Here is a 25,523-nt window from a genome sequence, read left to right on the forward strand (position 1 = left end):
TATGGGGCGGGGACGGGGCCGTCCTTGCCAATCCGATTGGAATGCGCGGTTTTCAAACCAGAGAGGGATTGGGCCCCCTCCTCTCCCAGTGAGCCGCTGCTGTCCCTGCGTTGGGGTGGAAAGGTGTCCGGGTGCCTTATGCGTAGTGGTTGCTGTAATTTTCTGCCTTCTGAGGTTGTTTTTTTTTCTTGTTTGCAATTTGGGGCTATCAGGGGATAGTAAGAAAATGGTAAGTACTTCACTGGGATGCTGTCCAGTACAGTTTCCAAAGGGCAGCGCCAGGTATTCTATTTAAGTGATAGATAATGATGGTGACTATCATAATGGAGTTAAAGCAAAATAGGCTGGAGTGTGAGTTCAGATAGAAGCACTATGGAAACTCACACATACACAGGAAAGGGGGTCATCATGTACCAGTCTAGACTTGAACTGTTTCAATTCTTTCTCTTTCATCCTGGTGGTGTTCAAAAGTGCTCTTGGCGTTTTTCTGCAAAAGTTTCCTTTACTTATACAGTACAGACTCCTGGGTACCGTCGCTTTCGGCTTGGCCGAGCTTCTCGGTACCACCTTTTTGGATTTCGTAGCCCTAGTTGCCTTTTTGGGGCCCTTGGCTGCTAGGACTGCCTTGGCCTGCTTGACTGCGGGAGCCTCTTGTGCTCCAAAGAGGGGGACACGGCCTCGATGACGCGGGAGTCGCGGGCTCTGAAGTCGCCGCATCTGGCTTGAGGATCCCGAGGTGCTGGGGGCACATAAATCAAGATACTACGCGAGAGATCGGTATTTGCAGGGAGGAGCCTGTCCGCCATTGGTGCCTCGGGGAGTCCACCCTGCTGGGGCACAGCGACAGCTCTTGTCCCCTCTGTTTCCTCTGAACGCGTTAATTTTATTTCTTTTGTGTTTTTTTTTTTTTTTTTTTCTTCTGCTGTAAAGAACACCGCTTCTCACCTTTGTTAGGCGGATGTAGGTAAAAGAGGCTTTTACTTCTTTTTTATTCAGTAATGTTTATTCCGGAAGAAAAAACCTGCCCGAAGGGGAAGCAGGAATGCAACGCGGGGAGCTGGGAGACTCAGAATGAGGCTTTCTCAGAGCTGGGGAGGATGTTTTCTTTGTTCTTTAAAACCGTCCGTGAGAACTAAAAAAGGAAAACTCCGCAGTTGTTTGTTTCTGCTGTTGTTTGGTTGGTTGGGTTTTTTTTTCAGGATTCTGTCTCAGGAGGCAGAGAAATGAGCCACTGTGCCATTGTGTTAATGGAAAATGTTTTTCAAGCAGAGAGAGAGAACGGAGGAGTGCCCAGCTGAAGTCTTGCTTGGAAACAAGATGAGAAAGGCGAGACTGCTATCAAACGGTACAAGATTTTTGCACAATTTTCAGGTTGGTTTGGGATATTTTTTTTTGATTGGTTGTTGTTTTTGTGTGTGTGTGTGTTTGGTTTTTTGATTGTTATTTTATCTTTTCTTTTTATTTCCCGAAATAGATAGAGGACTTTTTTTTTCTTTCCTTTTTTTTTTTTTTTTTTTAATCATCTCTGTCTTACTGAAAGAAACTGCATTAGGTATTAATCACCTACTATTCAGAGCTGGACTTTGAAACAACATTAACTGCAGGACTTTATTAGTAACTATGCTGAAATTTGAGGCTAGAATTAGGTTTAAAACACTTAAAGGATTTTTTGTTTGTTTGTTTAATAATATCAAATTTTCTGTATTTAGTATATTTGGCAAAATAGCCTTCTATTGGTGTATATTTAGTATGGGAGGAAGAGATTACATGAGTCTAAGGCAGGGAATTGATTTGTACAAGGTTCTGATTGGGCGATTTGAAAATTCAGAAACAGAGGCCTCCCGAGTTTCATTTTTGCCTTTGAAGACACAGTGTGAGGAGGGAGCATTTCTTTTCAAGAACAATGCTCATACTTACTTAGACACTTCAGTATATCTGTTCCGCTTCTCTTGGAAATTGGAAAAGAGGTGGCTGGATTTGTTTTGTTTTGTTGTTTGTTTTTTTTCCCTCTGATTTTTGAAAAATCATTTGAAAACACAAATATTCTAATAGTTTTCAAATAAGACATAAGCAGATTGGAATCTAGTCTAAAGTGTTTGTATTGTTTTTCTATTATGTTCCTCATTAAAAACTAGTTAAGCTCAGTATTGTAATTCATGAAGTTCACCATTTCCTTCTCGGAACTTTCCAGCCATGCTTCCCCCTTGAGATGGTAACCAGCATCTAGCTATAACTAGATGCATATAACTAGCTCGGTTTCCTTATACAGAAATTTATAAACAATGTTCTCTCTATCCCACCAATAGGATTTTTATGACGGGTTTAAGTATGTTTCTATTAATAGAGGAAAACTCATAAGTTCTGTATACTAAATCCTTTTTCCTCAGCTAAATTACACCTGGAATGTTTTCCTATGATTACTGCATATACCTGTTTCTCCTGACCAGTCATTCATATTTAATGTAGAAAGGCAACTTGTTCTTCTACTTCAGGTGACTGCGCTTGTTATAAATGAACACGTTCTGTCTGCATACCATAGTTAAAGAACAGGGTTGTATATATTGAAATAGAAGAGAGAAACGTACTATATCACCTATTTGCTTATGTGACAGGTGAGAGTTAAAAGTATTTTCTCGAAAACCACAATATTTTATTTCATTGCAGATGCAAAATTTCCCTTACCAAATTTCATTTCAACTATTAAGCCGACCTAAATTCTCAAAAAGGGGAAAGACTTTAGATTTAAGAACAGTGCATCACAGATGCTGGTGGTCACAAAATAAGTGTTGAATGACATACATGACACTAATTTACTTTTGAATTTTAAGTCCACACAAAATATATCCTTGCTTTAAAGTACTAACTGTAGCATAGGTAGTGCAATCTGTCAGATGACTTGTTCCCATGAATATTATTCACCCTGTAGTTACTAAAAAACAACTCTGTTTTTTAAAGGACTAAAACATAATATGCAAGACAATATTAAAAAAAAAAGAAAAATAAACTACACTCAGTTGCAGAAATATTCCCAAGTATGCTGAGAAACAAGTTTTAAAAAAGTAAAGTAATAGAAGAACATTCACTTTTAGGCTTTTTCATAGTCACAATACAGTGTGAGAAAAAGTCCTTAGATATTCTTTTCCTTCAAAAAGTCTTATTCACGTTGTTTTGGTTTGGTTTTTGCTGTTTTTGTTTTGTTTGTTTGTTTGTATTTGAAAAAGACTGTCTATGCTTAATTTTTCTCTAGTGACCTGATTGAGGACAGAATTGAAATATTGTTCAAGCTCCTTTGGTAGTAAAAGTCTTACAGAAAACTGTGATTTTATTTTTTTTTTTCTCATGAGAATTTGCTTTAGGCTAGCAAATTTATCAACAATATAGACAAGTATTTACGTAGGCCAACAAACATGAACGGAATTAATTGCTTGGTACCAATGCTATCCCCATGATTCTGTAGGCTCCTCCTTGTAAAACTTATTTGAACATTTACATCACATACTCTATGCAAAGGTTCAACTCTTATAGGTCTTTTATTAAATTACTCCCAAATTCCTTCACTCAAATTTTCAGTTTCTTTAGTACCTTTTGCAAACCTACATAGCACACCAAAATACAATAAAGTAGGAATATCCTACAAATCTGGTGTAGTGTTATAGAAACCGTTTGAATAATACCATGAGTAGTTTATTTTTCATGAACGCTGAAAACAGACCTGCTTAGGGACCAAATGAACTTTTTAAAGAAAATGTTACTGTGTGTTTCTCTCAAATATATAGTGCAGGATCGATTTAGATTTTGGTAAACATGAAAGAAATCCACTAGTCTCCATTCACAGTATTTTGGAGGTATTCCTGATGCTCAGGAAGTCTGTTGGAAAGTCTGGAAACCAACTGCACTACAGCTATGGAAATGCAGCAGAAAACTGCGTTTTTCTGCAGGTCACAATAAATACTCTGCGTGTATCTAATAATAACAGAAAAACAGATTGCAGTAAACCCTAGCTAAGTCCTCCTGTGTCTTTGTCTTTGCATCTTCTGAGATCCTTATCGTTACCATGGCAAGCTGAGTCAAGGGGAGGGCTGATCTCTTTGGGGCATTCTGGTTCAGCTCTGGTGCCCAGCAGGGGAGTGGGGAGGGGTGCCCAGTCACGACCCGCCTGGGCTGCAGCAATTTCTGACCAATCCTGCCTTGGAAGCAGCTTACCTCCCTCTTCCACCTCCTCTTTCTTCCTTTCCTCTCTATCTCCCTCTGGTTACCTTCTCTGCCACGGCTTCCTGTCCCTTTCCGAGTAATTTTCATTTTGTTAATCTGCAGACAAGAAGATGAATCTGCTAGATGACACCACAATGGGGTGATAAGCCCCTCACTCTGGCTGTTGTTAAAACCAGCCTGCGTTTTGAATTCTTCTGGTTTCTTCTATCAACTGCTAGTTTGTATTTTTTGACTGCCATTTATTTATACTGTGGCTGCTGCCCAGGCTAAGGGGAAAAAAACCCAACCAAACAAACAAAAGCCAAAAAACCCCACCACAAAACCAAAACAAGGAACAGTTGGGATGTTCCATCTTGCTCTGGCAGAAAATGTTTTGATTCTACAGGCTTCACAGCTGAGAGATGGATCATCCTATATGATAAAATACTTCTGTAAGGAGCCCATGGTCATTAAATACTTCCCCCCCCCCCTTGTCCTTTCGTTCTAGAAAACTTGATGTATGGGTGCATGGTACAGAACAACCCTGCCATACTAACTAGGCTGATGCAAACAAACCTTTTTTCCTCTCCAGATGTCATGTCTATATACCACATCTTTGAGAGTTTCATTGTTTCAGGTCTCTGCACTCCGCATACAAATGATACTGCTCTTCACTTGTAGGGAGGGATTTCAAACAGAAACCAAATCCTCTTCCTAAAGACATTGCAGCTTTTTCCTGTCATGGAATTCCTCTGTTGCCTTCCCAACTATTTTCTAAGAGAACCGTGAAAATACCAGCCCAAACCAGGATGCTAGCAATTTAGAAGTCCTGAAAAAAAAATAGGTAAGCACTTGAATAGGATTTTCCTTTTTAGGGGAAGTTGTTTTGCTGTTATTTGGTTGGGTTGGGTTTTTTGGAGGGGGGGAGGAGAGGAAGAGTCAGATTTTTGTTTGGAGTTGGTGCTTTTATGGGAGGGATTTCTTTGTTTGTTTTTTTTATGTTATAGAAAAAGACCAAAATCAATCCTCAGGACATGCATGTAATTAAATGGACCAGTTTGTGAACTATTTACCACAGGCATTAGCAAGTGCTTTGCTTGTGCAAGCAGCTGTGTAGTCTAGAATTGATTTCTATAAAGGAGAGGGATGGCACCAATCTCATATTTCCACACATCATCTTCATCTTTTTTCTTTGATTTGGAAAATGCCTAGAGAGAAAAGGAGTCCATTTATTTAAGGAAACTGCCTATGAAATTTAGCATTTCTGGTTTCAGTAACCTTTTGGTTTATAACCAATTTTATAATTAGATTAGACCTCACTAAATGTGATAGATTTAACCACTGACCTTACAGATAGTAAAAATAAGCAAGAACATCTTCAACCAGTAGTGGTCTCTGTTCTGAAAGTGTCCTAATATTCTTAGTAAAGAAGCCATTTTAGACCTTAAATCATCTTTATCACTTTTCTCAGAAATTTCTTTACCACTTGCATTTATTTGTTTATTTATGGGCCAGAAATGTGTACACTACTCAGGGTGCAACTATTTCACACAATGCTACAATGGTACTAAGCTACAATATCCTGTTTTACTGCCTCTTCGTCTTCTGGTGATTCTTGACATTCAAGTTATTTTCACTGAAGTACTTCTGAGCATTGAACATGTTTGTTTTAGTTATTTATTTGTTGTTTTCAGATGTGGGAAGAATTTTTTATTAGGATCAAACTGGAGGGTGCAGTAAAAGTGGAAGATTGTGGTGAGACAGCTTTGAAGACTGAGTTAAGGATCAGGCACGGGGGAAGGACAAGCAGTAAAATTGAAAACTGTGGTTAAATAAAAGTGAATAAATGAGAAGACTGAAATTCATTGTCATTTAATGACATCCAAAACACCTAAAGATGGAGTGCTTGAGAGGTTTATGCTGTAGGGGTCATGGCAAGTTCACTGTTGCATATCAGGAAAATAAAGATTTTTTTGTTCCTCACCAAAAGGATGGTTGGATTTGCCAGCATCCATTATGATCCAGAAGTCCAAGTCCGTATGTCTTTATGGGTGGTGAGGTTCTAATTAGTTGCTAATCTTGTGTGTGTGCAGACTGCTAACTGCTGAAGGACCTTGTAGCCACAAGAAGTTCATACAGAATAGCAGCAGCACTGGATAGTACTAGCAAGATCAGTAATTACTATACATGTAGAAATTATAAAGGTGAAAAAAATATTACCTTGTAAATAACTTTCTAACTTTCTTTCTCCTATGTGTTGTTGTTTTGGTTTTGGTTTTTTTTTTTTTTGTTTGGTTTGGGTTTTATTTCAGACCAAATTGTCCCTTGTCCATTTCTGTGAATTTGGGGATAACCAGCAAGAGTTATTGAGGGTTTCTGCGTAAACACATCAATGCATGAAAAGATAACATTTCAAAGCATCAGTAGTTAAAAAGTATATGTATGATTTTGATGTGGTTTTTGAAGCCCTGTCAGAGATGGACACACTGTGACTGGATGGGGGCTGCCACGATCCGTGTTGATTTCCGGCTTCCACCTAGAGAAGTACAACTGTAACTGTACCAGCTCTGGCCTTCAGCACACAGTTGTAAGTAGAGCCTGGAAGCAGATGCACACCCGAGAAGAAATCCTGCTGTGCCCTGAGGCAATCAGACCCATGGGGAGCAGCCACTCCAAGTGCCAGGTACATCAGATTAGTCCAGGTGAATGAGAATGAAAGCTAGGACTGAGCTGACCAAGCCTCAGTCTGGCAGCAATTTAGGGGCACATTGGGGTGTGAAATGTGTGATTCTCCTTTATATTGTGGGTCTAACAACCAGTCCTACTGATGGGCCTGTCTTCAGTACCCTGGAAGGTGGCCTGTGCAGAGACTGACAGCTCGGAGTCTCCCTGTAAGTAGGGTGCACCAAGCTTTAATTTTACTTATGTTGTAATTAACGGATTTGTCATGCAACTTTCAAAAATGTTTGTTTTCCTCCATGAAATTAGACAAATTCTAACAATATTTAGTCATGTTGATTGTCACTCTAGGCAAAAATCCATCTCTATTTTTAGTTGAACTTGTGCATTTCATGTGATAATGCTCTGGGAACACTTTTATTTCCCTAGGAAGATGATGCAAAAAAAAGATGATTGCTTTCTCTCACAAGTGTCTCACCTAAATGAAGTAGCACATTTATTACAAGCTTTTGCTTTAGGAGATGAATAAAATCTGTATCTCCAGTTTTCAATATATCTATCAAGATACTTTTAGCTAATTTAAAGAACATACCACAGAGGCTTGAATTTTGAAACTCAAACTATTTCAACAGCCTATTCAAAGGGATGGTTGTCTTTTGGGAAGGATGGGAGTGTTAGAAGGAATGTCAGGTTGAGAGATTGAAAGCTGATGCAGAAGGGAATAGGAGTGCTAAAATCTCCTGACACTCCTAGAGTGGGCAAAGGAGTAGAGTCATTCTCTCACTCATTCCTGCCATCACTCAGCCTGTTCCTTCACTCAAAATGTGCCATGACTGCCTTCCCACATCATGGGAGACAGCTCTGGGCTCTTCCAATTCATGCTGCCTGATCAGGAAAACATTTTGCTCTTCTCATACTGTTTTGATTAATAGGGAGAGCTCATTGTAAAAATAAAATAAAAAAAAATATTATTAATTTGTAGTCCATATACTCACTTGCTTCTGAGTAACAAAACAATCCATGCAGATGAACCACCAGGAGTAAAGGATGAACCCTGGCCATAAAATATGAGACTGGCAATAAAATAAAAGATGTCATATTGGGAAATGAAGTGTTACTCCAGAATTGAGTGAATTTGAGTTGCTTAAAACTCCTCCTTTCTTTTCCATAACCTTTAAAGGTTCAAGTTCCTGTAAACAGGTTTTTTGCTTTTCCTTTAGGTTTAATTTTGTTTCTTTTTCAGGAATGTCCTAATACTTCAAAAACACACACACTGTTACTTTGTACCTACAGCTGCCAGTGAAAAGCTTAGGAAGATACTAGACACACACACTATGCTAAAATAGAACCAAGAAAATTAAACTGCCTGGTGTGGAAAAGGTAAATCTGGGTAAGCATTACTTGACTTGAACAATCATGAAATATAGAATATTTCCTCAAATAACACAAGCACACTGTAAAGCACCAATCTAGTCTATGTACCTGTACATTGTTGTCATATCTACAAGGATTCTGTGTAATACTGGTCATAATAAAAATTCATTCATTAAATAATCTGTGGGGTTTTTTTTCTTTGAAATTAAACTATTACTTAGGTTAAGAACAAATTGCATTAATATCTGTTTTGGTTCTTCCCCTGGATTGTCACTCTTAAAATGTAATGGACCCTGGATAAGGAAAAAAAATTGATTACTTAAAGTCTAATATAGAGATGATCAAGAAAATATGATGCGGAAGTAAGCAAAGGTTAAATGTAATAGAAAAAAATATTAACTTCCACACAAAGAGATATAGGGAAATAAAAAACATCAAGAAATGAATGGTAAAAAAGATTGCAACTTTTTGGCAAAGTGTCAATCAACAGTGGGCATGGGAGGTGAACAGGGCAGCTTGCAAGGCTCCCTGATCCCACTGATGAGGGAGTGAGCGAGCGACTGCATGGTGCTTGGTTGCTGGCAGGGGTTAAACCACAACATTACCATAAATGGGGGGGGGGGCTTTATCTGTCCTAATAGCATCATTAAGGTTGATATCAGAAGATAAATATGTCCTTGTTATAGCTGTAGAACTAAATCATGTGATATTAATAGATATAAATTGAGATAAACACTACAAAGATGGCCATCTACATATGGAAATACTTATCAAAATGGTGGCTAAGCATAACCTGAATTAAATAACATACATACCAAAAGGCCTACAAAGAGAGAAAAATAAATCCTAAAGTCCCTGTCTTGTAACATCCATTCCTCTCACACCTCCTGAGAAAGAGAACTTTCAAGGAAAAATGATGAAAAATTACAAACAAGAACAACAAAAAAAGCGATGGCTAAAATGGAAAAGTGTGTGAAATTATCAAGCTAAACCTTTTCACATTTAAGAAGCATTAGACAGTAATGAGCATCCATTGGAAACAGGGAAAAGATGGGAATGATGAAACAAAATAAGAAATAGCTGACCAATTTTAGTGGGTTTACCTTGGCTGGATGCCAGGTACCCACTAAAGCTGCTCTGTCACTCTCCCTCTGTAACTGGACAGAGGAGAAAAAAAACCAAACAGCTAAGGATTAATGAGTTAGGAGCTGGGAGAGGTCAGTGACTGATTACCTCCATGGGCAAAACAAGACTCAAAGTGGGGATAGTACTCATATTTATCACTAGCAGGATAAGAGCCAAAGAGTGAGAAATAAAGCAGTCTTAAAAACACCTTCCCCCCACCCCTCCTTCCTTCCATGTTCTCCCTCTTCCACCCCAGCAGTGCAGGGGGATGGGGAATGGGGGTTATGGTCCGTTGTTGTTTCTGCTGCTACTCAGGGAGAGGAGTCCTTCCCCTGCTCCCATGAGGTCCCTTCCACGGGAGACAGTCTTTGATGGACCTCTCCAGCGTGAGTCCATCCCACAGGCAGCAGTTCTTCACAAACTGTTGTTCCGTGGGTTGCTCCTCCATGGGGTGCAGTCCTTCACAAATGAGCTGGACCGACATGGGTCCACAAGTCCTAACTGGGAAAAGCCTGCTCCAGCGTGGGCTTCCCTCTCCATGGACTGCAGGTCCCTGGCAGGACCCTGCTCCATTCTTGGGCCTCTCACAAGGTCACAGCCTCCTTTGGATATCCACTGCTCCAGCATGGGCTCCTCCATGGGCTGCAGGTGGGTCTCTGCACCCCGATGATCCTCCATGGGCTGCAGGGGCACAGCTGCTCCACCATGGTCTGCACCACGGGCTGCAGGGGCCACAGCTCCAGGGCCTGGAGCAGCTCTGCACTCTGCCCCCTCCTTCTGCACTGACCTTGGTGTCTACATTGTTGTTCCCATGTTCTCACTCCACTCTTCCCTGGCTGAAGTTTTTTCCATCTTCTGTTCTTAAATATGTTATCACAGAGGTGTTACTATCACTCCTAATTGGCTTGGCCTGGGCCAGCGGCAGGAAGTCCATCCTGGAGCCGGCTGGCATTGGCTCTGTGGGACAGGGAAATCTTCTAGCAGATTCTAACAGAAGCTCCCCCCCTGCGACCAAAACCCAGCCACAGAAACCCACTACACTGATGAAAAAAACACAAAAATGTTCATTGTACACAGGTATAACTTACCAAGGAAAAACTATTGCCAAGAAAGACATGGTAAGTAGCAACTGTATGGAATAGCATGTATTTGATGATCCTTCAAGAACAAGGTAAAAATACCTCAAACATACATTCATGTTAAATTTAAATAATAATTCAGACAGAAAAAGTAGAACTGTGTGTGCACATGTAAGGTTTGGAAGCTTTCAGGACTCACTGCACCTGAATGGACTCATAGAGCCAATAGGCACCCCAGCACAAATCAACAGCTCCAGAACACGTATCATTCAAAAAGTAGTATCATGTGAAGAAACAGCAAAAGTTTTTTATTATGTTTCAACAAAGTAAGGCCATGACAATAATCAAACACATGCCGCGTCTTTAAAAACACATGGAGCAATGTAGATTTTCATCGGTCCATCAGCAAGAGACACAAATTAACTCCATCAGACCTGACTCTCACAGACAAAACAACATCGTGTTATCGTTAAGTCGGAGACACAGTGCACGCACAAGACTTTCCTTCCTGCAAAAAGAAGTGAATGTGTCGTCCTCACGGGAAAAAAAAAAAAAAAGCACCTTACTACCTTTTCTGAGCTCGCGGTAAAAAAGGGTGGATTTCCTGTGGTACCGGACCCACCGCGCCGGCCCATCTCGGCTGCCCGGCCGGACCTTTGTTGGGGCTCAGCGCCGGCGGAGCGCGGGGGGAACGCGGCAGGGGCGGGTTGGGCCCCCGGGGGCGGGGCCGAGCCTGCAGCGCGCGCGGCCCCTCGGCCCCCTATGGGAGCGATGGCGCGAACGTCCCGCCCCGGCCCTGCCCCGCCACAGTCCTCAACCAGGTCGGACCCACGGCAATATACAGGCGCTGGGGCCCCTTTCCCCGTTACAACCTTTGCGGCTGAACCGGAGACAGAATGTCTGGCCGAGGCAAGGGCGGGAAGGGGCTCGGCAAGGGCGGCGCCAAGCGCCACCGCAAGGTGCTGCGCGACAACATCCAGGGCATCACCAAGCCGGCCATCCGCCGCCTGGCTCGGCGCGGCGGCGTCAAGCGCATCTCGGGGCTCATCTACGAGGAGACGCGCGGCGTGCTCAAGGTCTTCCTGGAGAACGTGATTCGCGACGCCGTCACCTACACCGAGCACGCCAAGAGGAAGACGGTCACGGCCATGGACGTGGTCTACGCCCTTAAGCGCCAGGGACGCACCCTCTACGGCTTCGGCGGCTAAACTCGATTCCTGGCCTAGCTTACGCTTTTAGAACACAAAGGCTCTTTTCAGAGCCACCCACAAGTTTCAGGAAAAAGAGCTTTAAATCCTTGCATGTGTACGTAGTTGTTGTATTTGCGGTTAAATTTGTAGGTGGAAATAAGGGAAGGGATTTTACTTTTCTTGACCGGGGGCTCCCTGGGCTCAAGAAAAAAGGAGCTATGGCACTTACATCCTGTATGCCGGCACTTTGCTTCCCACACTCTCCCGCACACACAGAGCACAGGTCCTCTTTGGAAAGGGTAATGGAAAGTACAAAGGCGAGAAAAAGCGGGACGTCAGGAGCAAGCGCTGGTTTCCAACAGCCGCTCTCCCGGCACCACCGCTGTAGTCTGATGAGGCGGGAAGGAAGCTCGTGAAATGGCGGCGCTCTCCTCTCTGCCAGTCGGGGGGCGGGACAGAGCGGGAAGGCGGGGGGAGAAGAAAAGCTAAGAACACCCGAGAGCGTCCTGGGGACTGCGGAGTAAAGAAAGAGGCTGAGAGCCCTGTGCTGAACAGCCTTCCCGTATTGCCCCCCCCCTCCTTGTAAGGATGCCTTTTTCTGCTCCAGGCACCGCTCTCGGCTTCACACATCACCCCAGCCCCTCTCCCCTCCTCCCGCGCCGGTAGCTTGAAGCGTGTACCTCAGAACCACTGACACGCACCGGGCGGCAAGGAAGGGCGGGACTGGGCGCTACCGGAGGACCACACACCTCCCCCACACCCCCCGTTATCCCACAACCGGCACGTACAAGCGCTTGGTACAGGCTGCCGTGCCTGCTTCATAAGAGACACAGCTCTCTCCAGTGGTCATGTGGTGGCTCTTAAAAGAGCCTTTCGGTCTGGTAGTGGTGGGAGGGTAGAAAACTCAAGCACGCTCTCCGCGGATGCGGCGGGCGAGCTGGATGTCTTTGGGCATGATGGTGACGCGCTTGGCGTGGATGGCGCACAGGTTGGTGTCCTCGAAGAGCCCCACCAGGTAAGCCTCGCTGGCCTCCTGCAGCGCCATGACGGCCGAGCTCTGGAAGCGCAGGTCGGTCTTGAAGTCCTGCGCGATCTCGCGCACGAGGCGCTGGAAGGGCAGCTTGCGGATGAGCAGCTCGGTGGACTTCTGGTAGCGGCGGATCTCGCGCAGCGCCACCGTGCCGGGCCGGTAGCGGTGCGGCTTCTTGACGCCGCCCGTGGCCGGCGCGCTCTTGCGGGCCGCCTTGGTGGCCAGCTGCTTGCGGGGCGCCTTGCCGCCCGTCGACTTCCGCGCCGTCTGCTTCGTGCGCGCCATCCGCGTTTACTGCTCCTTCCCCCTCAAGCGGACACCACAACAATTGCGAGCCCCCTTATATTGCGTGGCGGCCCCGCCTTCCCGCCTGTGATTGGTCAAAGTAGAGAAGAATACAATTGGGTAACAGCGGTAGCTGGAGGTGCCCCGAACCCCAACCCTGTGCACAGGGACTTAATCGTCTTTCTTTTCTAAAAAGACACTTCGGTATGTTTTAATGTTTAATTTGTATTGTGTTTTCCTCTAATGCTTTTTTACCTCCCAAGTTGTTTCAGTATCCGAATAGCACTTGCCGGCTGTGTTTTTTAAGTAAACAATGTAATCATTTGTATTACCTTAACTGCTAAAAGAAAAGAACAAAAAAAAGAAGTCGTAGGGGAGTTTTTTTTGGGTTGCACAAAAAGCACTCACTTTCTCTGGAAATATTTCCATAAAAAATATAGAATGACAAAATATAAGCGACCCGCTTTATAGACACAAAAATCTCAGTGAATACCCACCTCCCCAAAAATCTGATAATTCTAGAGAAATATGTTTTATTTGCAACCAGCTTCGCTAGCAGTCTCCTCTTGGGAATTGCATGAGAAGAATTATCTCGATGAACGGCACAGTTATTTAAGCGAACTTTTAAAGATGAGAAATGTGGCCTCCTAAGAAAAGGACTAAAGGAGCCCGTGGTGAGCTAAGTATGTAGGAGCCAAGAGCGGCGTAACGCGGGGTTTTCAAATTGACCCAATGAGCTCGGCCGTTCCCGTCAGCCAATCAACGGGCAGGGCTCGGATATAAAAGCGACCTGGTAGCGATTCCGCCTACCAACTGTCCCTTCTTTGTCGTTCCCTGTGGTCCAGGCAGGAGCTCTGTTGTTATGGCGCGCACGAAGCAGACGGCGCGGAAGTCGACGGGCGGCAAGGCGCCCCGCAAGCAGCTGGCCACCAAGGCGGCCCGCAAGAGCGCGCCGGCCACGGGCGGCGTCAAGAAGCCGCACCGCTACCGGCCCGGCACGGTGGCGCTGCGCGAGATCCGCCGCTACCAGAAGTCCACCGAGCTGCTCATCCGCAAGCTGCCCTTCCAGCGCCTCGTGCGCGAGATCGCGCAGGACTTCAAGACCGACCTGCGCTTCCAGAGCTCGGCCGTCATGGCGCTGCAGGAGGCCAGCGAGGCTTACCTGGTGGGGCTCTTCGAGGACACCAACCTGTGCGCCATCCACGCCAAGCGCGTCACCATCATGCCCAAGGACATCCAGCTCGCCCGCCGCATCCGCGGAGAGCGTGCCTGAGTTTTCTACCCTCCCACCACTACCAGACCGAAAGGCTCTTTTAAGAGCCACCACATGACCACTGGAGAGAGCTGTGTCTCTTATGAAGCAGGCACGGCAGCCTGTACCAAGCGCTTGTACGTGCCGGTTGTGGGATAACGGGGGGTGTGGGGGAGGTGTGTGGTCCTCCGGTAGCGCCCGGTCCCGCCCTTCCTTGCCGCCCGGTGCGTGTCAGTGGTTCTGAGGTACACGCTTCAAGCTACCGGCGCGGGAGGAGGGGAGAGGGGCTGGGGTGATGTGTGAAGCCGAGAGCGGTGCCTGGAGCAGAAAAAGGCATCCTTACAAGGAGGGGGGGGGGAATACGGGAAGGCTGTTCAGCACAGGGCTCTCAGCCTCTTTACTCCGCAGTCCCCAGGACGCTCTCGGGTGTTCTTAGCTTTTCTTCTCCCCCCGCCTTCCCGCTCTGTCCCGCCCCCCGACTGGCAGAGAGGAGAGAGCCGCCATTTCACGAGCTTCCTTCCCGCCTCATCAGACTACAGCGGTGGTGCCGGGAGAGCGGCTGTTGGAAACCAGCGCTTGCTCCCGACGTCCCGCTTTTTCTCGCCTTTGTACTTTCCATTACCCTTTCCTAAGAGGGCCTGTGCTCTGTGTGTGAGGGAGAGTGTGGGAAGCAAAGTGCCGGCATACAGGATGTAAGTGCCATAGCTCCTTTTTTCTTGAGCCCAGGGAGCCCCCGGTCAAGAAAAGCAAAATCCCTTCCCTTATTTCCACCTACAAATTTAACCGCAAATACAACAACTACGTACACATGCAAGGATTTAAAGCTCTTTTTCCTGAAACTTGTGGGTGGCTCTGAAAAGAGCCTTTGTGTTCCAAAAGCGTAAGCTAGGCCAGGAATCGAGTTTAGCCGCCGAAGCCGTAGAGGGTGCGTCCCTGGCGCTTAAGGGCGTAGACCACGTCCATGGCCGTGACCGTCTTCCTCTTGGCGTGCTCGGTGTAGGTGACGGCGTCGCGGATGACGTTCTCCAGGAAGACCTTGAGGACGCCGCGCGTCTCCTCGTAGATGAGCCCCGAGATGCGCTTGACGCCGCCGCGCCGAGCCAGGCGGCGGATGGCCGGCTTGGTGATGCCCTGGATGTTGTCGCGCAGCACCTTGCGGTGGCGCTTGGCGCCGCCCTTGCCGAGCCCCTTCCCGCCTTTGCCTCGGCCAGACATGGTGCCTCTCGTTCAGCTGCAAGGATTGCAACGGGGAAAGGGGCCCCAGCGCCTGTATATTGCCGTGGGTCCGACCTGGTTGAGGACTGCTCCCGGAGGCGGGGTCTCAGTCGCAGTCCCCGCCCCCCGCCCGGGTTTTCCCGCCGTTCGGTGCCCGAGGCTCTTTCCCGGCTCTGGCTCGCAGGCGCGCGCGGTGGTTCCGCCCCTCCCGGGCTGGGCCGGGCCCCGCACCGCCCTTCCCGCAGCGGGGTCGCGCCGCGCTGCCCCTGCCCTCTGTCAGCCCGCGCGTCCCTTTGCTGCTTTCCCGTGCCGTCCCGGCCGTGTCCCCTGCGCGGGTGACAGTTCCGCGGCAGCGCTGCGTCTCCTCCGGTACCAGGACCAGGGGCGGCGGCGCTCCCTTCCCCGTCCCTCCCCGCGGGTCTGCGGCAAAATCCGACCAATGCGGGACCGCGCTCGGTGCTCCCGCCCCGCCGCTGCTCTCCGCCTCCACTCGCGGGTAGCTGGCGGAGGCGCTTTTCCCGGGCAGCGCTCCCTTTGTTTTCTTCGGCCATGGCGGCTTCGCGTTTTCTTTGTCTACCCTGACACTCCCACAGCCGTCCTCTCTTCCGTGCGGTCTGGGGGCTGGGCACCGAGCGTTTCGCGCTTTTATATCTGCACAGAGCGACCTGCAGGTCTGTGCGAAGGGAAGCAGGGAGCGAGGTCCTAAACAGCAGGGAATATCATCAGTGAGGGATTTCGGTGGGGAACATTTAGGTCTGAAACTCCTTGAAGGCAACATGGAGGGGCTGTTTGGGGATGCGGAAGGGACCGTCCGCCCATCCTTTCAGCCCTCCCCAGCCCCGCAGTACTGTTTCGGGGGCAGCGCTGGCCGCGGGGCGCTGGGCTCGCTCCCGGCAGTTGCCAGGTTCCGAAGGAAGTGTTCGCTGGCGTACATCGGGATCCAAAAAGCGAGAGAAAACGTTACGGATATGACCAGCAGATATCTGTATGACATTTGAAAAATGAACACTAACGAAAGATTTTTTGTTCAAACGAAGAATCCAGAAATTTTGCCGTTTGTTTCGCACTGTTGTGAACAAACATCTCTACATGCTGCTTACAGTATGTTGGACTGTATGAAGTGAATGAATAAATACTGACTGAGTTATAGACTGCATTTCTAAATTAAATCTGTTAAGATTGTAAATATTACTTATACTCAGAATAGAAGTAATATGGCTATGGTGCTGGCCAATTTTTATGTTATTAGTATTTTGCACCCTTCAAACCTGTCTTCTGTTTAAATTTTTTTATATCCTTAGAAATTTGTGCAGTTGTTTATTTAAAGTTATTCAGGAGTATAATTTACAGAACCTTGGCAGCGTTTCCAGAATATTTCTTGGCAGAAAGTGTTCCCTAAATTCAGGGAGAAATGTGATTGAGATAGTTGTGCATTTGGTTACAGGTGTCAAAATGTACAAATCTTGTTATGATTATAATCATCTCTGCGAATTCCTTCTCCATTCAAATTGTTATTTTAAACAATTTAAAGAATTGCCACTCATATATACAATAGGAGCAGGAAACATAGCCTTAATTTAGATTATGTTTGCTTTTTAACTGAACAGAATGAACAAACACTAACTGGAAGATTTCTCACTGGTGGACCTGCCAGGCTGGTGCCTAACCTTACCATTTGGCTCCACAGAGTCTGCTTTGTTCTTTATACCCGAAGATCTGTGTCTAGCTATGTTTCCTGAGGCAGTTATAAACAACATTCTGAATGCTAAAGAAAGCCTAAAGGAATTACACAAAATCTTTCAGTATGTCAAATAATAATTTCATTGTAAGTCTTTCTAAATGCAGAGTGAGGATCATAGTATAACTTTTTCTTCTAGTATTATAACAACTGAAAGACTAGGAAAATCTTCTTCCATTTCTGCAGAATTGGGTGATGAAGAGGCTGAGACTAGTAGCTTACAGTAATTAAAATAGTTGCAACTCCTTTTCCACAGTATCCGGAGCACATTAGATGTAATTTAATGTCACACTTTCTAGAAGGCTGCCTTGTCTGTTTGTTGGTACAAGTGCACACAGATGTTTCCCGGATGTTTCTGTTAGTGACATTAGTCAGTTCTCTCATGGATCAGAGGATTTTCTTAGGCAAAAAAAACTAAAGTGGAAAGAAACTTTTCCTGCTCAATATAATCCCTAATGAAGTTGCTACTACTGTTGATTGGAGACAATAATTTTTATTTGGATTGAAGTTTAGGATCCAATCCTCAGACTGTAGGTACTACATTTTCCTCATCAGTTTGGACAAACAGCATTGGGGGTTAAACGAGAACAGAAACCTTTGCAAAACTCAGCTCCATTAAAGAAATAAAATAAAAATCTGTAGCTTTTCAAGTGCGCATTAATTAGGGCAATTGCCCTAGTTCCTCATTAAACTGCAATGAGGAAATTGCATTTGTTCATTGCAATAAAGCAACATCTTACCATGACTTACCATTGCATCAGTGTGTTATAACCAACTGCAAAGCTGCTCTTAATTTTCTTGAGAGATTATATGGCAATTTAAATCCCTATCTGTATCTGCTAGAAGTGTCATAATAATTATAACAATATGCGAACTAAAGTAATGCAAGATCTTTTCAATAGAGTACATTATTCCTAACATTATAAGCAATATAGATGAAAAAGAGCAGAAAAAGCCCTTCATATTTTTAACTATGCAATTCTCAGTCTTTTGATATAAAGACTGATATTACTGAGTTATCCCTAAGCATGACTGTGATTTATAACATTTGAGGGAGCTTGGTTGGAAGGTTTTTTTCTTTCATCACAAGTTCTTTAGAAGGTGGAGGTGCATTGGAATCCAGTGACACAGCTAAGCCACCATATTGTGTGGATTTCCTCTTTCCTACTGTTCATTTTATATGCGAACGAAACTCATTTATTTAAACTTCCTTTGCTGCATTAATTCATCCAGTGTAATTTGCTTGAAAGCTGTGAGTCTTTAATACCAGTAGATTTTCCAGCACTCTTTCGTGTCGTGTAATCCATCTGATTTACAGGACTTTTACTCTGAGGCCTCACCAGCGTGCTGGCAGCACAAGGTTCACAATTGGTGAAACCACTGGTGCTTAAGAACAGAACTAGGGAGTGCTAAGGAGTGAATCTAAGTATCACAGAGGATGAAACTACAGTTACTGGGGTGAGCAGACTAGTGAGTGAATTAAGAGGTGTTTGGAATGAAATTCTGAAGCAAATAATGGATTTCTGGTCAGATGACATAAAGAATTTGGAGAGATGTGCTGGACTTAGATCCACACTCAGAGGACAGGGCCCTCCCCTGTGACACCAACTCTGATTTTCACATAAAGGAGTTTGTTCGCAGAGAAATCTAGCTCCTGGATACAGATCTCCCCACACCATGGCCTTTCTCTGGAATTCCAGTTCTTTGATTTAGAGGTGTATGCTTGTGGTCCAGAAAGCCAATCATAACCCGGGCTATATCAAAAGCAGTGTGGCCAGCAGGTCGAGGGAAGTGATTTTCTCCTTCTACTCTGCTCTCATGAGACTCCGTCTGGAGTTCTGCAGCCAGCTCTGGGGTCTTCTGGTGCAAGCAAGACATGAATCTATTAGAGCAGGTCCGCAGAAGGGTCACAAAAACAAGCAGAGGGCTGGAGTACTTTTCCCATGAAGAAAGGTTGAGAGAGTTAGGCTTATTCAGCTGGGGGAAGAGCAGGTTCTGGGGAGACCTTGGGACTGCCTTTCAATACAGAAAGACAGACTTTTTTTCAGGCCTCTAGGGACAGGAGAAAGGATAATGGCTTTAAACTAAAAGAGGATACATTTAGATTGGACGTAAGTAAGGATTTGTTTTTCATCGAGGGTTGTGGGACAGTGGACCAGGTTGTCCAGAGAAAATGTGGGATGCTCCATTCCTAGAGAGTGTTCAAAGTCAGGCTGGATGGGGCTTTGAGCAACCTGGGCTAGTGGAAGATGTCCTATCCACAGCAGGGATGTTGGACTAAATCTGTAGTGGTCCCTTTCCACCCAAACCATTCTATGACTGCAATCTTCTGACACACATACATTTGGAATCTGTTCTGGAAACTAAAGATAGAAGATTTGTGCATGTTAAAGTAGTTTTGATTACCACTGCAGTTATTCAAAAAGAGAAGTGTAAGGGCCAGGACACGTAGGTGCAGCAAATGAGGACCAATAAAGCAACATAACAACATAATGAAAACATTACAACCCTAAATGTGTACACTTACAAACAAGACCCTTAGGCACAGATACCATCACTGTATCAGATAAGGCTGGTTCTCCAGCAGCTCTCTGTTTTTCTCCACAAATTATCGCTGGTGTCTCACTTCAGCCATGGCACAATCCTGTCAAAAAAGCCTCTCTGCTACAGCTTGGGAGTAGCAAGGAGAGGCAGAGTGGGAGTGTTGCCCTCCTCCAAGCCCAGAGCATTCCTCCTCCCCAGGGGATGGAGGGCAGAGGTGCTGCACAGATGGGACCTATGGCCTTAATAGTGTAGTACAGATCGTCAGATGCAGCTTCTGGGAATATCCTAACAAGAGGAATCAGATAGACAGTCTTTCTAATAATTTATGACAGTGAATATAAAGAGATTAAAGGTGGTGCTTTTGGGTGATACTTGTGCCAGCAACATAGAAAATTTAAGTAATGTTGCCCACTGTAAACTGATGTAACAAGAGGAATAGCAATGCACAGTGAGGGAATTTTAAGGGTAGGAAGAATGGAACGGTGCTACACTATTGCTTTACAGTGCAGGTCTTAGTTAAAAGATCTAGATCAAAAAGAGACATTTTCCCGAAGGCATTCCTCATGTTATTTCCAAATACAATTAAATCATAAGGAAGCTTTACATCTTTTGAAGAACAGAGGCCTACAAAGGAAATGAAGAAATCGTTTCATTATTAGTTATGAGTTTGGGATGGTCTCCAATCTGTTTTCATGCTGCATAGCTTTTTCCACACCCTCCCTATTCTTTTAGCCACCCTCCCACACTTTTACAAGCCTATGAAATCATGAAAGTTGAGCAGAATCAATATGAAGATATAAGTGCTTTACTGTTACAAGGGAAAAAAACCAAATAATTTCAAACTGACAGTATTTTCAACAAAAAAGGGAGAGTTAGAAAGCACATGTATGACCCCTCTTCTGTAGAAACAAAAGTTTAAAATAACGCAACACAAGTTCGTTTTAGCTAAACAAAGTTGCATTTAAAGATAGCACGAGAGCACCTTTGTAAAGAAAGCAACACAACTCTTTTCTGACTCTGTGGGTGGCTCTGAAAAGAGCCTTTGGTTTAAAGTCTCGCGCTAAGTCTGAGTAGCTTTGCTCGCCGAACTTATTTACTTTTAGCTTTATGGCTCTCAGTCTTCTTGGGCAGCAGCACGGCCTGGATGTTGGGCAGCACGCCGCCCTGCGCGATCGTCACCTTGCCCAGCAGCTTGTTGAGCTCCTCGTCGTTGCGGATGGCGAGCTGCAGGTGGCGGGGGATGATGCGCGTCTTCTTGTTGTCGCGGGCCGCGTTGCCCGCCAGCTCCAGGATCTCGGCCGTCAGGTACTCGAGCACGGCCGCCATGTACACAGGAGCTCCAGCTCCCACCCGCTCCGCGTAGTTACCTTTCCGGAGCAACCGGTGGACACGACCGACGGGAAACTGCAGCCCGGCCCGCGACGAGCGCGACTTGGCCTTGGCTCGGACCTTGCCTCCCTGCTTCCCGCGGCCGGACATGCTTTAAGAGTCTACGACAAAGCCCGATCTCACCCTCAGTAACTAAACCAACACTATTATACTGACGCAAAGGAGCTTCCCCTTTTTATCCCTTCCCTGGGCGGGCTTGGCCGCTGGTGATTGGTTGGAACCGGTCGCTGCTTAAAGAACCAATTAAAATGCGGATCGTATGTTGACCAATCGGAGGCAAAATCGCGTCCCTTGCGGTAAGGTCCAATCGCATTGCACGGTTGGAGGGCCGGAATTTGCATAACCGCTCTATAAATAGCGCGGGCTGCGGCCATTTTGGTGCTGAGTTTTCTCGGAGAGAGAAAAAGCGCTGTCAAAATGCCCGAGCCCGCCAAGTCCGCGCCCGCGCCTAAGAAGGGCTCCAAGAAGGCCGTCACCAAGACGCAGAAGAAGGGCGACAAGAAGCGCAAGAAGAGCCGCAAGGAGAGCTACTCCATCTACGTGTACAAGGTGCTCAAGCAGGTGCACCCCGACACGGGCATCTCCTCCAAGGCCATGGGCATCATGAACTCCTTCGTCAACGACATCTTCGAGCGCATCGCCGGTGAGGCCTCGCGCCTGGCGCACTACAACAAGCGCTCCACCATCACGTCGCGGGAGATCCAGACGGCCGTGCGGCTGCTGCTGCCTGGCGAGCTGGCCAAGCACGCCGTCTCCGAGGGCACCAAGGCTGTCACCAAGTACACCAGCTCCAAGTAGGGCGTCTCGGACCGTCACTTTCAACCCAAAGGCTCTTTTAAGAGCCACCCACATACTCTCTAAAAGGGCTTTACACTATAGTTCCTCAGTCTTTATTACGAAAATTTTATTAAGTAACGTAAGACAGTTATAAAACCAATGTTCAAGCAGTCATTGTAGCTTGCAGTGATAATTAATCCATCTCTGAAAGCCTTGAGTTACAACTTAAATTAATTCTATTGTTTTAATTAATAAAAAACGTTCAATTTTTTTCCCCAATGACATATTAAGCTCTTTCTACAGTAAAGATGTGAGCGTACATTATACTTCATGTTCCATCAAAATTAAGTATTTTACATAGCTTCCAATCATATAGCTAAATCAAAGGAAAATAAAAAAGGAAAAAAATCGACCCTGATCACTTTTTACACTTATGTCCTGGAATAGTATAAGCTTAAACATTTGCCCTTCTGTATGAGAAGACAGGATCGTAAGGCAAGGACAAAAAGCCTGTGAGAAGCGAGAACAACTGAGAGGGGGTAGGCGCTATGGGAGGGCGAGCTGTCCCGGAGCGCGGGGACCCGGAAGCACCGGGAGGCGCGGAGCCAGCACGGGGAGAGTTCCGTGCGCCCCCGCCCCTCCCTTCCTTCCCCTCCCTTTCCCTCCCTTGTAGCGCGGGCTTTTCCAAATTTCCTAATCGCCCAATGAGCGGCTGCGGCTTCTCCCATCAGCCAATCACAGGCGGCCCCAGGGCAGCGCTCCCCGAGCCCCCGAGCTGCGGGAGCTCCGCGTCCGCTCCGCCTCTGCGCTGCCCCGGGGCTGAGCCCCCACCGCGCTCCGGGACAGCTGCCCGGCCGAGCTCTCTTCGCTTCGGCTGCGCCGCCTCGAGCTCGGCAGCGTGCGGAACAGGAACGCTGGTGCCTCCCCCCACTCCCTCCCCGGTGATCTCCTTCTCGAAAAAGCAGGTCGGTCAAGTCACGCAGAAATCAGGACCTGCCCCACGGCAGCGCTGGCAAGCGGAAAGGTCATTACCAAGAAAGCGGAGGAGTCGTACTGACAGTTCCCTGCTACAGTCACTAAGAGGTGTGGCAGTCGCATCCATGCTATTAGAAATCGCGCTGATAAGAGCAATGAAAGAAACCTCCACGCCCCAGAAAGGTACCCGCCTTTAACCAGTCCCTTTAACACATACACCCACTTGCGGTGCTCAGAGAAAAAAAAAAAAAAAAAGGCAGCCTTCAGAAAGCGTTTTCGCAGGGAATGTAGACTTTATTTTTCCAAGTCTTAGCGTAACCACAGCCGGAAGTTTAGCGTCCCATCCACTCCCCAGACAAATGTCCCACACGGATAGTGGCGTGTGGACAGCTCTGCTGCAGGCACGGAGCTCAGTGACGGAGTGTATCAGCCCTTTTGGGGACAATAGTAGGTGGCTCTTAAAAGAGCCGTTGGGTTTAAGTATTTCCACTTCAACACTTCACTTCTTGGGCGCTGCCTTCTTTGCCTTGGCTGTTTTCGGCTTGGCTGCCTTCGGCTTTGCTGCCTTTGGCTTCACCGCTTTTGCCTTAGCAGGGCTCTTCGCTGCTGCCGCCGCTTTTTTGGGCTTCGCAGCCTTCGTCGCCTTTTTGGGGCTCTTGGCTGCTTTCTTGGCCGCGCTGGCCGCCGGCTTCTTGGCTTTCTTGGGGCTCTTCTTCACCGCCGCCGCCTTCTTGGGCTTCTTGGCGGCGCTGGCGGGCTTCTTAGCTGCCGGCTTCTTGGGCTTGGCTGCGGCTGTTTTCTTCTTGGGAGCTTTTTCCTTCACTTCTCCGGGTTTCTTGCTGAGGCGAAAGGAACCGGAGGCGCCGGTGCCCTTGGTCTGCACCAGGGTGCCTTTGCTGACGAGGCTCTTGAGCCCCAGCTTGATGCGGCTGTTGTTCTTCTCCACATCGTAGCCGCCGGCAGCCAGCGCCTTCTTGAGCGCGGCGAGGGAGAGCCCCTTGCGCTCCTTGGAGGCGGACACGGCCTTGGTGATGAGCTCGGTGACGCTGGGCCCCGCGGGCTTGCGGGCTTTGGAGCCGGCCGCCGCTTTTTTCGGCTTCTTGGCGGCGGCCTTGGCGGCGGGGGCCGCGACAGCGGGAGCGGCGGCGGGAGCGGTCTCCGACATCGCTGCAGAGACTTCTTCCTAATCAAAAGAAAGTAATTGGGCTACAGTAACCCCGATGCCTGAATTTATAGCGAAGCGGTGATCTGTGATTGGTGCTTTGCAGAGCCCGCCTAACTGTTAGCCAGGAAGAGCTTTTCCTCCTCCGAGTCTGTGTTTCTTCGGAGTTATAAATTCATATTTTTTGTAAAACGAGTGCTGCAAAATCACCCCAGTTTCTTCGGAGAGCGAAGGGAAGACAGTGGACTTTCATTCGGGAGAGTTTCTTGCTGTTTGGATCACAGATGAAAGAGAAAAGCTGTTTTTAACCCCGCGTTGTGAAGCCAGAAAGACCCCGGGAACGGCAAACTTTTGTTTTTCCTTCTAAATTAAAATAAAACGCGTAGATAAAAAGTCTCCCCAGTAATACAGGCTTATTCTTTGGGGGGTTTTCTCCAGGTTAGGATAGAAACCGAGTGTGCAGCTTGAGTATTTTTGTCGTAAATTGATTTCAAAGAGAAGGAAGTAACACAATTTCATGGCTGAGCTTTGAATATGGATAAAGATTCGGCTCTCTTAACCATATCTTTAACTATTAAGGATACAGTATTTCAACAGAATTTCTTGTTTTGAGAACGTAAGAAACCTTCAGAGGTACATATATACTGTTGAAAATTGTTTGGAACTTGCCAGGGCTCTGCTTTTTTTGTGTGTGTTGTTCTGTAAGTGGATAGAATGATTTTGATATTTTTACAAATAGTCTGTTTGCAAAATGAAGCTCTTAATGCCTAGTTAATGCACATGAATTCCAAATAAACTACTACTTTAACGCTTTCTCAGGTACAATATTATATACTATTCTTTAAGATTTACAAACTTCAGAAGCAGGTTTGTAGGGGAAAAATGTCTCACAGGTATAGATACACTAATATGTATCATATGCTACTAAAACATTAATAGAGCCTACTGAAGCCCCGGTTCTCACCAAACAAATTAAATGCTGTGGAAAGATGGCCTTTGTAAATAGAATGCTTCGCCCTCAATATTACCTATAAATATTTGGACACTGAGTGTTGGGGTTTTGGTGTTGATTTGTTCTGTTGTTGTTGTTGTTTTCCATAGGTTTCATATTCCTCCCATTCTTTTCTTTAAAGGAAAGGGAAAACACTTGTCAATTTAGGGTTTCATCCAAATCTTCAGAGTACTGAAATAATTTTAAGACATCCTCATAAATCATAATCAGTTTTAATTATCATAATCCCACTAAAATATTAAGTCTCATAAAGTGACAATAGAAATTGATTAAAATTCTTAAGGACTGCTATGGATTGTTTGGGCTAATTTTTTATTAAATTAGAACACAAAAGCCCTGATTGGTTTCTAATTAAAAAGAAGCCAGATTTTTTCCCTTGGTTGCAAAAAACCAAATAAAGATCAAACTTAATATTTTACCCCACTGTGTAAAAATTTGTCATGCTGTTTCAGCAAAGGAGTATGGATGAATTTGAGGTTCAAGATGATATCAAATATGTTTTAAAA

The 25,523-nt window shown here is 46.0% G+C and overlaps 7 protein-coding genes and 1 long non-coding RNA gene across 9 annotated transcripts; 4 read left to right on the top strand and 4 right to left on the bottom strand.

The window, feature by feature from the left end:
- The first annotated feature begins 84 nt into the window (after window positions 1-84).
- Window positions 85-8,752, top strand: LOC127469704 (uncharacterized). Of its 2 annotated transcripts, XR_007904036.1 has the most exons (4): window positions 85-964; window positions 1,270-5,035; window positions 5,886-6,874; window positions 8,114-8,752. It is a non-coding gene; the product is annotated as an uncharacterized LOC127469704 (long non-coding RNA). The 2 variants fall into 2 exon arrangements; XR_007904035.1 differs by having other exon boundaries at window positions 6,658-8,752.
- A 2,550-nt stretch (window positions 8,753-11,302) lies between these two features.
- Window positions 11,303-11,746, top strand: LOC127469700 (histone H4). The gene has a single exon (XM_051784349.1). The coding sequence runs from the start codon at window positions 11,345-11,347 to the stop codon at window positions 11,654-11,656; it is 312 nt and encodes a 103-aa protein (XP_051640309.1). The 5' UTR covers window positions 11,303-11,344; the 3' UTR covers window positions 11,657-11,746.
- Window positions 11,747-12,522: 776 nt separating this feature from the next.
- LOC127469675 (histone H3) lies at window positions 12,523-12,973 on the bottom strand. Its single transcript, XM_051784322.1, has one exon. The coding sequence runs from the start codon at window positions 12,951-12,953 to the stop codon at window positions 12,543-12,545; it is 411 nt and encodes a 136-aa protein (XP_051640282.1). The 5' UTR covers window positions 12,954-12,973; the 3' UTR covers window positions 12,523-12,542.
- Window positions 12,974-13,778: 805 nt separating this feature from the next.
- Window positions 13,779-14,296, top strand: LOC127469674 (histone H3). Its single transcript, XM_051784321.1, has one exon. It carries the CDS (start codon window positions 13,816-13,818, stop codon window positions 14,224-14,226), a length of 411 nt encoding a protein of 136 aa, XP_051640281.1. The 5' UTR covers window positions 13,779-13,815; the 3' UTR covers window positions 14,227-14,296.
- A 568-nt stretch (window positions 14,297-14,864) lies between these two features.
- LOC127469695 (histone H4) lies at window positions 14,865-15,459 on the bottom strand. The gene has a single exon (XM_051784343.1). The coding sequence runs from the start codon at window positions 15,418-15,420 to the stop codon at window positions 15,109-15,111; it is 312 nt and encodes a 103-aa protein (XP_051640303.1). The 5' UTR covers window positions 15,421-15,459; the 3' UTR covers window positions 14,865-15,108.
- Window positions 15,460-20,491: 5,032 nt separating this feature from the next.
- LOC127469685 (histone H2A.J) lies at window positions 20,492-21,255 on the bottom strand. Its single transcript, XM_051784333.1, has one exon. It carries the CDS (start codon window positions 21,179-21,181, stop codon window positions 20,792-20,794), a length of 390 nt encoding a protein of 129 aa, XP_051640293.1. The 5' UTR covers window positions 21,182-21,255; the 3' UTR covers window positions 20,492-20,791.
- Window positions 21,256-21,462: 207 nt separating this feature from the next.
- On the top strand, window positions 21,463-21,962 carry LOC127469690 (histone H2B 1/2/3/4/6). The gene has a single exon (XM_051784339.1). The coding sequence runs from the start codon at window positions 21,509-21,511 to the stop codon at window positions 21,887-21,889; it is 381 nt and encodes a 126-aa protein (XP_051640299.1). The 5' UTR covers window positions 21,463-21,508; the 3' UTR covers window positions 21,890-21,962.
- A 1,154-nt stretch (window positions 21,963-23,116) lies between these two features.
- LOC127469661 (histone H1.10) lies at window positions 23,117-24,379 on the bottom strand. Its single transcript, XM_051784304.1, has one exon. It carries the CDS (start codon window positions 24,006-24,008, stop codon window positions 23,343-23,345), a length of 666 nt encoding a protein of 221 aa, XP_051640264.1. The 5' UTR covers window positions 24,009-24,379; the 3' UTR covers window positions 23,117-23,342.
- Between the last annotated feature and the right edge of the window lie 1,144 nt (window positions 24,380-25,523).

Source organism: Manacus candei, unplaced genomic scaffold (genome assembly GCF_025592945.1).
Source record: "Manacus candei isolate 608988 ecotype Guabito, Panama unplaced genomic scaffold, ASM2559294v1 h1tg000018l, whole genome shotgun sequence".
NCBI lineage: Eukaryota > Metazoa > Chordata > Aves > Passeriformes > Pipridae > Manacus > Manacus candei.